At 34.4% G+C, this 14,148-nt stretch overlaps 1 protein-coding gene across 2 annotated transcripts in view; it reads right to left on the reverse strand.

Moving 5' to 3' along the window:
- Positions 1-5,671: 5,671 nt before the first annotated feature.
- LOC108738839 overlaps positions 5,672-14,148 on the reverse strand; it is an 11,139-nt gene continuing 2,662 nt past the window's right edge. The window contains exons 2-9 of one of the 2 annotated variants that reach the window (XM_025973493.1): positions 13,591-13,629; positions 11,410-11,493; positions 10,912-10,995; positions 10,272-10,370; positions 8,646-8,723; positions 8,264-8,341; positions 6,758-6,835; positions 5,672-5,716 (exon numbers count right to left, since the gene is read on the reverse strand). In XM_025973493.1, the coding sequence (XP_025829278.1) occupies positions 5,712-5,716; positions 6,758-6,835; positions 8,264-8,341; positions 8,646-8,723; positions 10,272-10,370; positions 10,912-10,995; positions 11,410-11,493; positions 13,591-13,629 (545 nt within the window). In that variant the 3' untranslated portion in view covers positions 5,672-5,711. The remainder of the gene's footprint in view (positions 5,717-6,757; positions 6,836-8,263; positions 8,342-8,645; positions 8,724-10,271; positions 10,371-10,911; positions 10,996-11,409; positions 11,494-13,590; positions 13,630-14,148) is intronic. The other variant, XM_018472437.1, reaches the window with a different exon arrangement.

The raw sequence follows: 14,148 nt of genomic DNA on the forward strand, positions 1-14,148 counted from the left end.
ATCATCATCATAAGGTCGTCAGTCCTAACACTGGTTGGACACGTACCTCCACTCTTTCCTATCCTCAGCTAAACTTCGCATTTCCCTAAAACTAGAACAGCCCACATCCTTAACTATTTGTGAACAGTAATCTAATCTAGGCCTACCTCTACCCCTCCTAACTCCTGTTTCTGCCTCTAATATGTCTCTGACTAGACCTTCATGCCTAAGAAGGTGTCCTGCCAACCTATCTCGCCTATTTTTTTTGACTTCCAACACCTCTTCATTTCTAACCTTTTCTACCCACGATATCGTCATCATCCGCCTATAACACCATATTTCGAACGCTTCTAACCTTTTCGTCTCCGCCGCGCCCACTGTCCATGTTTCGCACCCCGTACAATGCCGTGCTCCAAACATACACTTTTAACAACCTTTTTCGAATTTCTAAATTAAAAAAAAGAAATTTGACAGAATATTTTTCATATTGCAAGATAATTGATTATATTAATCGTGAAACATTTAAATAAAACTGTAATCGTATGAGATGTGACTATCAAAAATTGTGGTTCTGAGAAGAACCGATTTTATAATAGCCTTGGACACATTTCTGCATCTATGATGAGTTCTGATACTATCGCAGCATCTGATGGTTGACACTATTGCAGCATCTAAGGGTTGACACTATTGCAGCATCCAAATTAAAGTGAGCCTGGTGTTAGACTGATTTATTCAATTATTTACACGCTATTTATATAATAATTATTTACATTGGTTTAATGGCAATAGTTACTTCAGCAGTTTACATATGTGTGTGTAAATGTCTATGACCTAGTTAGTCGCGCTGTACCGCGATTTTACTAAGTCGGCAGAAAAGATGAACTTTAATTATTACACATTTGAATTGTTTATTGCTATACCGAGTGTTCCCACAAAACATTAAAAAGACTAAAATGATGTAGATGTAGTATATTGCCTTAATTTGATATTTATTTCCAATTGTATTATAAAAACAATATCACATAGAAGGGAAAATTGCTGCAATGATTTTAAATATAAAGCAGAACATGATACTATTCACATTGATAAAATGTTTTAAAAATAAATAAATATTTGTAATAGAAAGAGAATAGTATTTGATTACTTGAATAAGAGGAACAAATTTTAATGTATAAAATGTTGATATTTTTGATACTGATGAAGTAATTTTGAAAAACAGATAAGGAAAAAAGAAATGAAAATATTGAAATTTATCATAGATTGACGTTTTAAAAAATCCGCCATTACAATATTATTTTCGCGAACCCCTCTGCAAACACTGCGAACCCTCAGGGGTTCGCGAACCACCGGTTGGAAATCACTGACTTAGACAAATGCTGAGGCAGTAATATTCCACAGATACTCTTTCATTCTCTTCTGTCTTCATTTCGTTCATTTCACCTTCCTCCACCCATCCCCACCATTCCTGAAAGGAGGCTGAAGAGGGCTTTCCGCCCTACCTTCCGGCGTAGTCCGGAGGGACCAGCATTAGTTTTTTCTTAACATAAACACAAAAACAAGAGTATATAAAAGCACCATAAGACCGATCATGAGCTACACGGCTGAGACGACAAAAAGACATACCATTGTTGTAAGAGTGGATTTTTATAATTAAAAAGATCAATAAACTGTAGAGTAGGTTAATAATAAATTGGTTGTTTATTGGTTGTTTTGTCCGATAAAGTCTAATTGAGGTAGTTATTAAACTTTTTTTCATTTTTTGTTCCGACGGGACTTGAACCTTGACGAAACTCTTGCACAAATTAGAGTGGGTGGATCGGCTTGCGAGTTTCAATGATTTAGGAAGCCTCACCATAGGTTCATCCATAACGGGGTTCTTAAAGAGATATAGAAGACGTGTTAAATTTAGTGAAACGACAGTAAAACCTAATAGTTGTAGAAGACCTCAACGCAGTAATAGGTGAGGGTAAAGTGGGCGCAATAGCAGGTTCTTTTGGATTAGGTAATAGAAATGATAGGGAGATAGGCTCATAGAATTTTGCGACAAACAAAACATAATCGTCGCGAATACTTTATTTAACCATCACGTTAGGAGGCGCTATACGTGGAAGATGCCAGGTGATATAGGGAGATATAAGTTAGATTACATATTTGTTAGGCAACGATTTAAAAATTAAGTGAAGGACTGTAGGAGTTATCCAGGAGCAGATATAGATAACGTTCATAACTTAGTAGTTATGAAGACAAATATTAAATTGAAAATTCCGAAAAAAATGGAAGGTAGGAGACGTCTTTTCTTAGAAAAGCTAAAATTTAACGAAGCGCCTGAAAGGCTAAGTAAAAGAATATAGGAAATACTAAAGGCGGTGGGAGAAACGAATAACAGGGGCATAGAGACAGAATGGACTGTGATGCATTAAGACATACCTAAAGTCAGTAGCTACAGATATAGGTACCAGGTCATAAAGGAAACGAAAGTAGGAAACCCTGGATAACAAATGAGATTTTAGGATTAATAGAAAAAAGGCGGAAATACCAAAACAGGACAGACGAAGAAGGGTAAAATAGACATAAGGCTATAAAGTGAGAAATAATTAGGGAGTGTAGGGCAGCTAAGGAACAGTGGATTGATAGGATATGTAAAGAGGTAGAAGGAAAGTTTGAAGTAGGTAAAACCGATGAGGCGTAAAATATAATTAAAAGGAATTTTAGAGATGTAGGGTATAGTAGTAATAATATAAGAAACGAGGCAGGGGTCATTTTGATAGAAAATGAGGAAAAAGCAGATAGGTGGAAAGAATATTTAATAACGGCGGAAAAGAAAAGGTTAGAAGCCTTCGAAATGTAGTGTTATAGGCAGATGATGACGATAACGTGCATGGAAAAGGTTAGAAATGATGAGGTATTAAAAAGAATAGGAGAACAGAGGACTGCATAGAAGTCAATAAGAAATAGGCAAAATAGGCTGGTAGGACGCTATCTCAGGCATGAAGGTCTGATCAGAGACATACTAGAGGCAGAAACAGGAGTTAAAAGGTGTACAGGTAGAGCTAGATTAGATTACTGTTCACAAATAGTTAAGGATGTGGGTTGTTCTAGTTTTAGGGAAATGCGAAGTTTTGCTCAGGATAGGAAAGAGTGGAGGTACGTGTTCAACCAGTGTTAGGGCTGACGACCTTCTGATGATGATTTTTTGTTGTCATCAGAGGTATCTATGGAAAATGTGCTGCGTAAAAATACTAGAAAATATTTTTAGGCCGATGGAATTCTCCTATGATGTGCTTTTAAGCTTTTTATTTCAACCCTCTAAAATTGCAAACGTTTCCAGGTAAGTTTTCAAATTTTATAAAAATGAATCACCATTGTTACAAATAATGGAATTTTATAATTAATAATACCTGCATTGTATAGAGTAGATTAATTGTACTTGTCTGATAAAGTGTAATTCAAGTACCTATTAAGTTTGTTTTTCATTTTTTTTGTCATCAATCATCATCAGTATTTTTGAAGAAAAATCACTAGAAAACATTTCTAAGTCAATGGAATCCATGTAGGATATATTATTTTAAGTTACTTATTTCATACTTTTAAATTTCAAACGGGCAGGGGTTACACTATCAGCAATCACCAATTCAATGAGAACGATCTACGGAGAAACCTGCAGCTCTTCGACAGTACAGCAAAGCAATTCAATATGACCATGCCCACTCCAACAATTAAATCATGACAACTGTGAAAGAATCACTTCGATGTAAGCTGGAAGTGAAGCACAATATTATGGAACAATAAATGACATTCAAGTACGTGAGAGTAAAACTATCATGTTTCGGAGATATCGAGAATGAACAAGTTATAAACGCTTGCAAAAGTATAATTTGCTTAAACGCCACCTTATGAAGGAATAAACACCTAAACATCATCTAGCAGCATGGTATAGAGGTTTAGATTTAGATTTAACTTAGCATTCGGGAGGACGCCGGTTCGATTCCAGGTCTGTCTGCCTTGGTCCAAGTTTATCTGTGGTTTTCTTGGATCATTTAGGCAAATACTGGAACAGTAATATTTCACAGATAATCTTCCATTCTCCTTTGTCTTCATTTCATCCGTCTTATCTTTCTCACCCGAACCATCTCTCACCCATTTCCACAATTCTTGAAAGGAAGCTGAAGAGGGTCTTCTTCCCTACCTTCCGGCGTAGCCCGGATAAATTGCCCACCCACCAGCATTAGTGACTGGTGGAAATAAAATACCCAAAAGTTACGTTTTTTCTAAACATAAACACAAAAACAAGAATATATAAAAGCTCCATAAGACCGATTATGACCTACGGCTGACACGATACCTGACACGTCTGAAACAAAAAGAATATTAACAGCAGCAGAAATGAAAATATATCGCAGAATTACTGGGAAAACCCTGTACGACAAAGAAAGATGTGAAAATATAAAGAGACTAAGTTAAGTATATTTTGTATACTACTTTAAGAAGACCAGTCAATTAATTCATTTTTTATAGAGATACTTTAAATGTATGTAAACAATCCACGATCTCAACTGCAATTAAAGCACAATATCCACACCGAAACGGTCGCCGTTGCCGGTTGGAGGAGTGCTAGCAGCGCGAGTGTCAACTTTTGGACATCATCTTTGGCACTTAATTTTTCAAAACTTTGTCTAGAAATTAACAAAAAAGATCTCTTTTTCTGACTTGTGCTTATTTTATTGAATTTACAAACAGCCCCACCCTTAAAATAATTCGAAGTGGTCTGTATTCTGTCGAAACTGCCAGATGCGGATCGCGATTTCGATCTTTTGTATCTCATCAGCGCGTTGCAGGCAGCCCGACACAATACAGACCAACCTTTTACCTGCTGTCTTAACAGTGCGATTTAGAAAATACTACAAATGGCACGGTGAGCGCCATCTGTAGTTTCGACAGAATATAGACCACTTCGAATTATTTTATTCGATTAAGCTAACGTGCCTATCACGTTGAGGTTGGCTACGCCAGGATTCGTTTTCAGCAAGTAGATATCCACACAAGTGGACCTTGTTAGAGTATACGTAATCCTAAAATGTAGCATAGTACTACAGATGGCGCTCACTGTGCCATTTGTAGTATTTTCTAAAAAGCCCTACCCTTTCTGGATACTCAGCCTTTCAGGTTTAATTTATGGAGCTCGGAAATAATTCGTTTCTAGTATTTACTGTTAAAAGCTAAAGGCTTTTATGTTTGTCACCAACTACAACCCATTACAGTCGTTGAATTAAAACACCAATGTAATTCTATTATATATTTGTATACCCTACTTAATACACTCATATTTAATAACTATATGTTACTGGACCCACATAGATATGGTTTTCATCGTAGCCATCATCAGAGAAAATGATATCAGCTGAAAACAGAACAAANATCGTCATAGAGTAGACCCTTTTGAGCATTTTATTTTCACTCTCAATTTTTAAATATTAAAACAATTGAGTGTCATGGTTTATAATTTTCATTATTTTGGAATAGCCGATCATTAGAGGTTATGTCCAACATCTTTTCTTATTGATACTAATCTTTATTATATGGAGGTCGGAAATAATTCGATTCTAGTGTAAAAGCTAAAGACCTTTATTTTAGTTAAGTAACTATAATACATTACAGCTGTTGAACTTAAATATCAATGTAACAGTGCTATTTATTTGTGTACTCTATTCCACGCTGACATCAGAGATGATGATTTAAGCTGAAAACAGAACAGACGATAACTATTATGAACGTTGAACTAATACCTTCGTTATTTAATCTTCATTTAACAATTCTAAGTATAAGAGAAAGGATTCTATGTGTGTAGCATATACACTCATCCTACCTACTAACAATCGAATCTCTTTTAATAGATTATTTACTCAAATTTTACAAATGCAGATGTACATGTATATATAGGAACGATTTTGATGAAAATGGAAAATTAATAATTAGTATATGAATAAAGCTGAAGGAAAATATATTTAAAATTATGATCTAAACAGTACAAAATACAACGGTTTTTTGTTTTATCAATACCTCCAAATCTTCTGATGCTTATACGTATACTAACAACTGTTTAGATAAATATACGGAAAAATAAAAAAATTTTAGTTTAATTGCTTATTGATTGTGTTGCCTGATAAAGTGTAAGTACCTACCTATTAAGTTTTTTCTCNTATATCACTTGCAAATCTAAGCCTAATAATATTTTACTGACTATTCTGATTCTTTGCAAATTGGATTATTGGTTTACGCTACACTCAGCCAGCAAAATTCTAACAAACTTCTCCCAGAAAGTCAGAAGGGGACCTCTACGACGATAAATCGAATATCAATATACAATGCAAGTAATTCTTTTTATGCCGCTTAGTGTAAAACTTCATTGCAAATATTAAAACACTTGTCTTTTTAATTTGTGTTAATTTTTAATTTAACTTACGGTTATGGATAGGCTGAAACAAACGTAACAAATAAGTACTATAAAAAACGTTTTTCAGTGTTATCCAATCGAATCCAAAAAGTTTTAGAATTTTCTGATTGTTTGCAAACTGGATTACTAGTTACAGGCTATACTCAGCCATTAAAATTGTAATAAATCTCTCCCAGGAAGTCTGAAGGAGATCTCTACTACGATAAATAAAATATCAATATACAATACAATTAATTCTTTTTATGTCGTTTAGTGCAAAATTTCATTACAAATATTAGAATCCTTGTCTTTTTAATTTTGTTAATTTTTTATTTTAATTAAACTTACGGTTGTGGATAGGATTGCTACCGCCGGGGTTTGTACGATTTTGAGAGGCAATGTTTCCACCATCAGCTGGCAAATTAGCTGAAACAAACGTAATAAATAGGTACTATAAAAATGTTTTCCAATTTGATCCGATCGAATCCAAANTTTTTATTTGTATGTCAGTTTGTGAAAAATAATTTTGTAAACAATGAAACTACCGATACGGTGCATTCAGAAAATTCCCTGTTACATTTTCCTTGAGTTTTTCCTAAAAATTCGGCTCGCAGGAGTTGGTCAAAGAATTCACCATTGGCTTCATCTTGCTGAAAATTTTCAGACATAATATCATTTACGTCATCCACTAGGTCTTCTGAAGGTCTAAAAATGATATGAAATATATTTTTTATTCGTAAATTAGAATGAGAATTTCTAATACTTTTCAATTTTTTTCTTATACCACTCTTCTTATATTCAGAACATAAAAGGATCACTAAGACTTACCAAAAATACAAACGATTGCGAAGAAAAATAAAATGGTTTTGGACATTTTGTTGCTTAAACGTATTCTCGTTTAATGAATATCTTTAAACCTTCTGATGCTTATATACAGAAAAATTTTGAACAATTGTTTAGATAAATATACTGAAAAATAAACTAATTTTAGTTTAATTGCTTATTGATTGTGTTTCCCGATAAAGGGTAAGTACCTATCTATTAAGTTTGTTTTTCACTTTTTTGTCGTCATAAAAATCCTAGAAAGCATTTTGAATCAAAGAAATCCCCGCATAGGGTACATTTTCTTTAGTTTTTTATTTCAGCCCCTGAAAAAGGTAAGTGTGAGGTTCATGTGGGTTTCATACCCTCTAAAACTCCATGTACTTTCGAGCGATTTGCATTTTAGTAAGATTGGGCGCCATGATAACAAACAATGGAACTTCTTGTCATCATAGGTTTCTCTAGAGAATGTGCTACGTAAAATTAACAGAAACCATTTTTATTTTTTTTTGTTTTTTTAATCGAATAACTATATTTTTTAACCTGTTTATTTCACACCTTAAAATTCCAAACGGGCAAGCCTTACAGAATGGAAAAAAAAAACTTTTGGGTGTTTCATTCCCACCAGTAATTTTGGTGGGCGGGCAGTCCCTCCGGGCTATGCCGGAAGGTAGGGCGGAAGGCCCTCTTCAGCCTGCTTTCAGGAATCGTGGGAATGCGTGGGTGGTGGTTCGGGTGAGAAAGATGAGACGNCTATAAAAATGTTTTCCAATTTGATCCGATCGAATCCAAAAAGTTTTAGACTTTTCTGATTGTTTGCAAACTGGATTATTGGCTACAGGCTATATTCAGCCATTAGAATTCTAATAAATCTCTCCCAGAAAGTCTGAAGGAGACCTCTACGACGATAAATCGAATATCAATATATAATACAATTAATTCTCTTTATGTCGTTTAGTGCAAAATTTCATTGCAAATATTAGAATTCTTGTCTTTTTAATTTTGTTAATTTTTAATTTTAATTAAACTTACGGTTGTGGATAGGATTGCTACCGCCGGGGTTTGTACGATTTTGAGAGGCAATGTTTCCACCATCAGCTGGCAGATTAGCTGAAACAAACGTAATAAATAGGTACTATAAAAATGTTTTCCAATTTGATCCGACCGAATCCAAAAAGTTTTAGACTTTTCTGATTGTTTGCAAACTGGATTATTGGTTACAGGCTATACTCAGCCACTAAAATTCTAATAAATCTCTCCCAGAAAGTCTGAAGGAGACCTCTACGACGATAAATCGAATATCAATATATAATACAACTAATTCTTTTTACGTTGTTTAGTGTAAAACTTCATTACGAATACTACAATCCTTGTCTTTTTAATTTTGTTAATTTTTAATTTAACTTAAACTTACGGTTGTGGATAGGATTGCTACCGCCGGGGTTTGTACGATTTTGAGAGGCAACGTTTCCACCATCAGCTGGCAAATTAGCTGAAACAAACGTAATAAATGGGTACTATAAAAAATGTTTTTCAATCTTATCCGATCGAATCCAAAAAGTTATTTTCAGTTAATGATATTTTATTCAGTAAAGATCAGTAATTTGTCTAAACCGTCAGTCGTCAGTTGCGATTGAACCTGTTAGATAATTTATATCATCATCATCTTCTTCAGAGTGTTGTAAGTCTTAAGACTGGTTGAACACATACGTCTGCTCTTTCCTATTCTCAGTTAATCTACGCATTTCTCTAAAACTGGAATATCCTACATCCTTAACCATTTGTAGACAGTAATCTTATCTGGATCTACCCGTATCCAACCAGACCTTTGTGCTTGAGGAGGTGTCCTACCAACCTATCAAGCCTACTTTTTATTGATTTCCATAGTGCCCTCAGGTCTCCTACTTTTTCTAATACCTGCTCATTTCTAACCTACTCCATCCACGATATCCTCAGTTTTCGTTCTTAACACTAAATCTGGAATATTTCTAACTTCTTATTTCCCGCCTGACTCACTGCTGCATTAACCGTTCGTAAGCATAGCAGTGACTAATTTCTATTAAGCCGACTAGATCCTGTGCTTTCCTTTGTTTTCTATTTCTATTGCTTCTTGCATCCCGAATTATCCGATTTCCCAGATATCGAAAATTAGCTGCTTCTTTCTAATTTTTTGCCCCTATCTTTATGTTCAATCTTTCCCTACTTTTTCTTCCTTTGGATATCAATTGTTTTGTTTTACTTTTATTTATTTTCATACCAAATTGTTTTGTCAATACCGTTTCCATTCTATTTAAGGCTAACTGTAACTCCTGCTCGATGCTAGTATTACTATATCACTTGCAAATCTAAGCCTAATAATATTTTACCTCTGTGTAGCTATTCCTAAAGTTGCCCTATCCTTAATGATGCTTATGACGTCTTCTGTATCTGGACTAAAAAGTAGTGGTGACAGTGTGACATCTTTATCTGACTCCCTTCTTAATATTTACATCTCTACGTTATTGCTCAAGTTTTTGTTCTCTATACAGACTATATATCACTCTTCTATCTCTGTATCTTATCCGTACATTTTTAATTAAAATAATATTTTGTACCATTTACCATTATCAAAATCTTTTTATTTTCTACTATTTTCTCTATTGCTACCCGTAAAGCAAATAGACGTATACAGAGAAAAAGGCAAAAAAAGCACATGATATTTCAGATATCTGAAGAAAATGGTTTTTATAAACTGGGTAGGTACCTACACCTAATGGTGTTTTAGGGAAAAAAACTAAATTAATAACTGCAAAAGATATTCCATCAGTGTCATGCTCAGTGAGGCAGATTGCTGCTGTGGAAACGAGGTCCAAGCAAGGAACTATTTTCGCCGACTACTCATTCAGTTTTGATTGTGTTTCGACAAAGAGGCGAATTCGGCACATGACCCTAGCATATGCACCAAAAAAAAAAACAAATAGCATAAAAAAGACGTGATGGCCGAACATGATACGTAAATCCCTGTCATTCTTAATTTTTGATCGTTTTTAATTTTTCTTACCGTTGTGAATGGGATCACCACCGTTTCCGCCAGGTACTGTGTGATCTTGACTGGAAACATCAACATCCTTAGCAAACACTTTAGCGAATGGGAGTTTAGCTGAAAACAGAATAAGTTATATGTTATATTATAACGTAAATGTTTATCGATGCTTTCCGAATTTAAATCGTTATTTTCATTAAACGTTTTTTTATTTGATAAGTTATTTATAGAAACAATCAGACGTGGGTTGTGATTTTGAATCTACTAGATTCCATCAGCACGGCATCCATTAGTTCGTATTATCATCAATGGGTGCATCATCTTTTGAAAAAGAAATAATTAATAAAACAGGTAGTATAAGTTCAATAAATGGTTGAGTAAAAACATTCACCAAATTATGCTAAGTAAGTAAAAATAAAATGCCTACAGTAAAAATATTGCTTCATATGTAAAATAGAAATATAAAATTATAAGATTCAACTAATCCGTTTTTAAATTAAATTCCTAAAAAAGTGCTCATTAATTTCTACCATAAAATCTAACGGAGTCCTAGCCGAAAATATTCAAATCAAGTTGCTTTATACCATTTGGTGTAAAATTTTCTTGTAAATACAATCTCTGCCATTATTAATTTTTGATAATTTTTCATTTTTCTTACCATTGTGGATCGGATCACCACCGTTTCCGCCAGGTACTGTGTGATCTTCATTGGAAACGTCATCCTTGGGGATTGCAAGTTTAGCTGAAAACGGAATAAATTATAGGCATTTATTACAATGGCTTATCTAAACAGTTACTTTCATAAAACAATATTGTTTAGGGTAGAGTATTATGTTTCGTTAAAAAAAATAAGTCATTGGCATTATAACGTAAATTTTTATCAATGCTTTCCGAATCTAAATCGTTATTTTCATTAAACGTTTTTTTTTTATTTGATAAGTTATTTATAGAAACAATCAGACGTGGGTTGTGATTTTGAATCTNCGTTTTTAAATTAAATTCCTAAAAAAGTGCTCATTAATTTCTACCATAAAATCTAACGGAGTCCTAGCCGAAAATATTCAAATCAAGTTGCTTTATACCATTTGGTGTAAAATTTTCTTGTAAATACAATCTCTGCCATTATTAATTTTTGATAATTTTTAATTTTTCTTACCATTGTGGATTGGATCACCACCGTTTCCGCCGGGTACAGTGTGATCCTCATTGGAAACGTCATCTTTGGGAATTGCAAGTTTCACTGAAAATGGAATAAATGTAGGCATTCATTACAACGGTTTATCTTAATAATTATTTTCATTAAACAGTATTGTTTAAGAAAGAGTATTAAGTTTCATTATATTGCAATAACTATGTCGTTAACCTGCTAGTACTCGCTATTATGAATCAGGGGAAAACAATAGCCAGTGCTAGCAACATAACGACATCGTTATTATAACGAAAAAAGTTGAGAACAGACTTGCAGCTGTTATATACGAGGGTGGATTGATAAGTTTCCGGCCTGACCAAGAAAAACAAGGTTTTTAAAAATTTTTTTTTTTTATTTCTCAACATAATCTCCTCCAAGGCTGATACATTTCTCATAGCGGTGTTCCAGTCTATTAATGCCATCTCTATAGACTGATTCGTCAAGCTCCTCAAAATAACCATTTACAGCTTCGATTACTTCTTCATTGTCCGCAAATCTCTTACCGCCAAGCCATTTTTTGAGATTAGGGAACAGAAAATAGTCACTCGGGGCTAGGTCTGGAGAGTAAGGAGGGTGCGGCATCAATTCAAACTTTAGATCGTTGATTTTAGCCGTCGCAACGATTGACGTGTGCGCTGGTGCGTTATCGTGATGAAACAAGATTTTTTTCTTCGCCAGATGAGGTCGTTTAATTTTCACCTCGTGGCTCAAACGTTGCAATAAGTCTGCGTAGTATTGACCAGTGATAGTATTACCCTTTGCAAGGTAATCAATGTATATAATACCTCTTGCATCCCAAAAAACAGTAGCCATAACCTTGTTCGCCGAAAAAATTGTTTTTGCCTTCTTTGGAGTTGGTTCCCCTGGTCCAATCCACTGTTTAGACTGTTCTTTGGTTTCAGGAGTGTAGTGGTGGACCCACGTTTCGTCAACGGTTACGAATCGACGCAAAAATTCGCTTGGATTACGCTTATACAATGACAAATTTGCGGTAGAAATGTTTTTTCGAATCAATTTTTGGTCGACTGTTAGCAAACGCGGCACCCATCTTGCACAGAGCTTTTCCATATGCAAATGTTGGTGCAAAATATGTTGCACACGTTCATATGACATCTTACAGGTCTCAGCTATCTCACGCACTTTCAATCTGCGGTCTCCCAGCACTATTTGATGAATTTTTTCGATCATATCTGGAGTTGTGACCTCAACGGGGCGTCCTGAGCGAGGCCCATCAGAGGTGCTCACACGACCCTTTTTAAACTCGGAAACCCACTGCTTAACGGTTGAATATGACGGGGAGGATGTCCCCAGTGTTGAGTCCATCTCTTTTTTAATTTCCTTCGGCGTTAACCCCTTCAAATAAAAGTATTTGATGACAGCACGATTTTCCTGCTTTTCCATTTTTACGAAAACCACAGAGGCGTCTTGTTCAGCGTGCTGTCAAACCTACACTAGCAAGGAGATCGGGCTGAAACTATAGCTACAAGCTATCCAAGGATGGTACTATAGAATGTCACCTCAAGGTAGGCCTAGTGGCGTCATCTCTTGGTTAGGCCGGAAACTTATCAATCCACCCTCGTATATCACCTGAATATGCTCTTGGTTTGGGAATGAATACAGAAAATTCAAAATAGTGGAAAATTTTCATTAAAATGAAATTGCTGCTTTGACTAAACTTTGATTTTTTAGTTTTATTTTATCTTTAATGCTCTTTTACGCCGTGGTAGGGCATGCTGAGTTCTTGTTTGAGTTTGTATTTCCATTATTATCAACAGAAATATATAAATAATTTATTTATACCTAAACTACTTTGAAAGTTGTTACGCAAAACAAAATTACTGAATTTGTCTGGATGACCTTTGACCGCTTTGTGGTTTCTATTAATAAAATAAAATGTCTGTCAATTAAATTGAAATATCTGCAACTTTTTGGAGTCATTTGCCTATTTGTATGATAGTAAGGCATAAACGATCCGTTTTGTCAATCTGTTTGTGCATGCGGAGTAATCTTGGTTGATAGGAAACTTGCAAACTCAAGACATTAAGAGGAGGTTGTAAGAAATGATTTGGTCTAATTTCTTTTAATTTTTCTTCACGTGGGCGAAGTCACGGAGTAAGAGGTAATAAATAATAAATAAAAATTACTTACGATTACTAGCTGCATTCAAGTTGGCTCTGGCAAGGATACCTAAAAGAAAAAATTAACATTTAACCCCTTGCAAAATTTGAAATCATGTCATTTAAATGCACGTTTGTTGAAGGTAGATGAGAAAAGATAAAATGATTTGAAATTAAGGACAGAGGTGCTTACTGCGAGCTAATCGTTATAATTTTATGGCAGTCGAAATTTATATTATAAATTGTCAAATCTTTTTTTTTTGTTTCTTTAATATTTCTTCTTTAATTCTTCAGTTTTATGTGTTTTGCTTTTCTTTTCATTCTTGTCAAACATTTTATCAATGGTCTCTGAGTTAATAACGAACACTTGTTCTTCCATACATTCAAATTACACAATATTGTTTAGTTGAAAGATTTACCAGGTTGTATTCAGACCGTGAAGTTCTTATTAATTAAATATAAGGGGGAGGAGGGCGAAAGGTGAATTTTCATCTATTTTCTTAAGTAACCTTTAAACTATTTATTTTAAAATTATAAAAAATATATACTTGAGACCTCTATAACAAGCCCTTTCATTTGATATGTCACA

This window comes from Agrilus planipennis, unplaced genomic scaffold (assembly GCF_000699045.2).
Source record: "Agrilus planipennis isolate EAB-ADULT unplaced genomic scaffold, Apla_2.0 scaffold150, whole genome shotgun sequence".
Classification (NCBI taxonomy): domain Eukaryota; kingdom Metazoa; phylum Arthropoda; class Insecta; order Coleoptera; family Buprestidae; genus Agrilus; species Agrilus planipennis.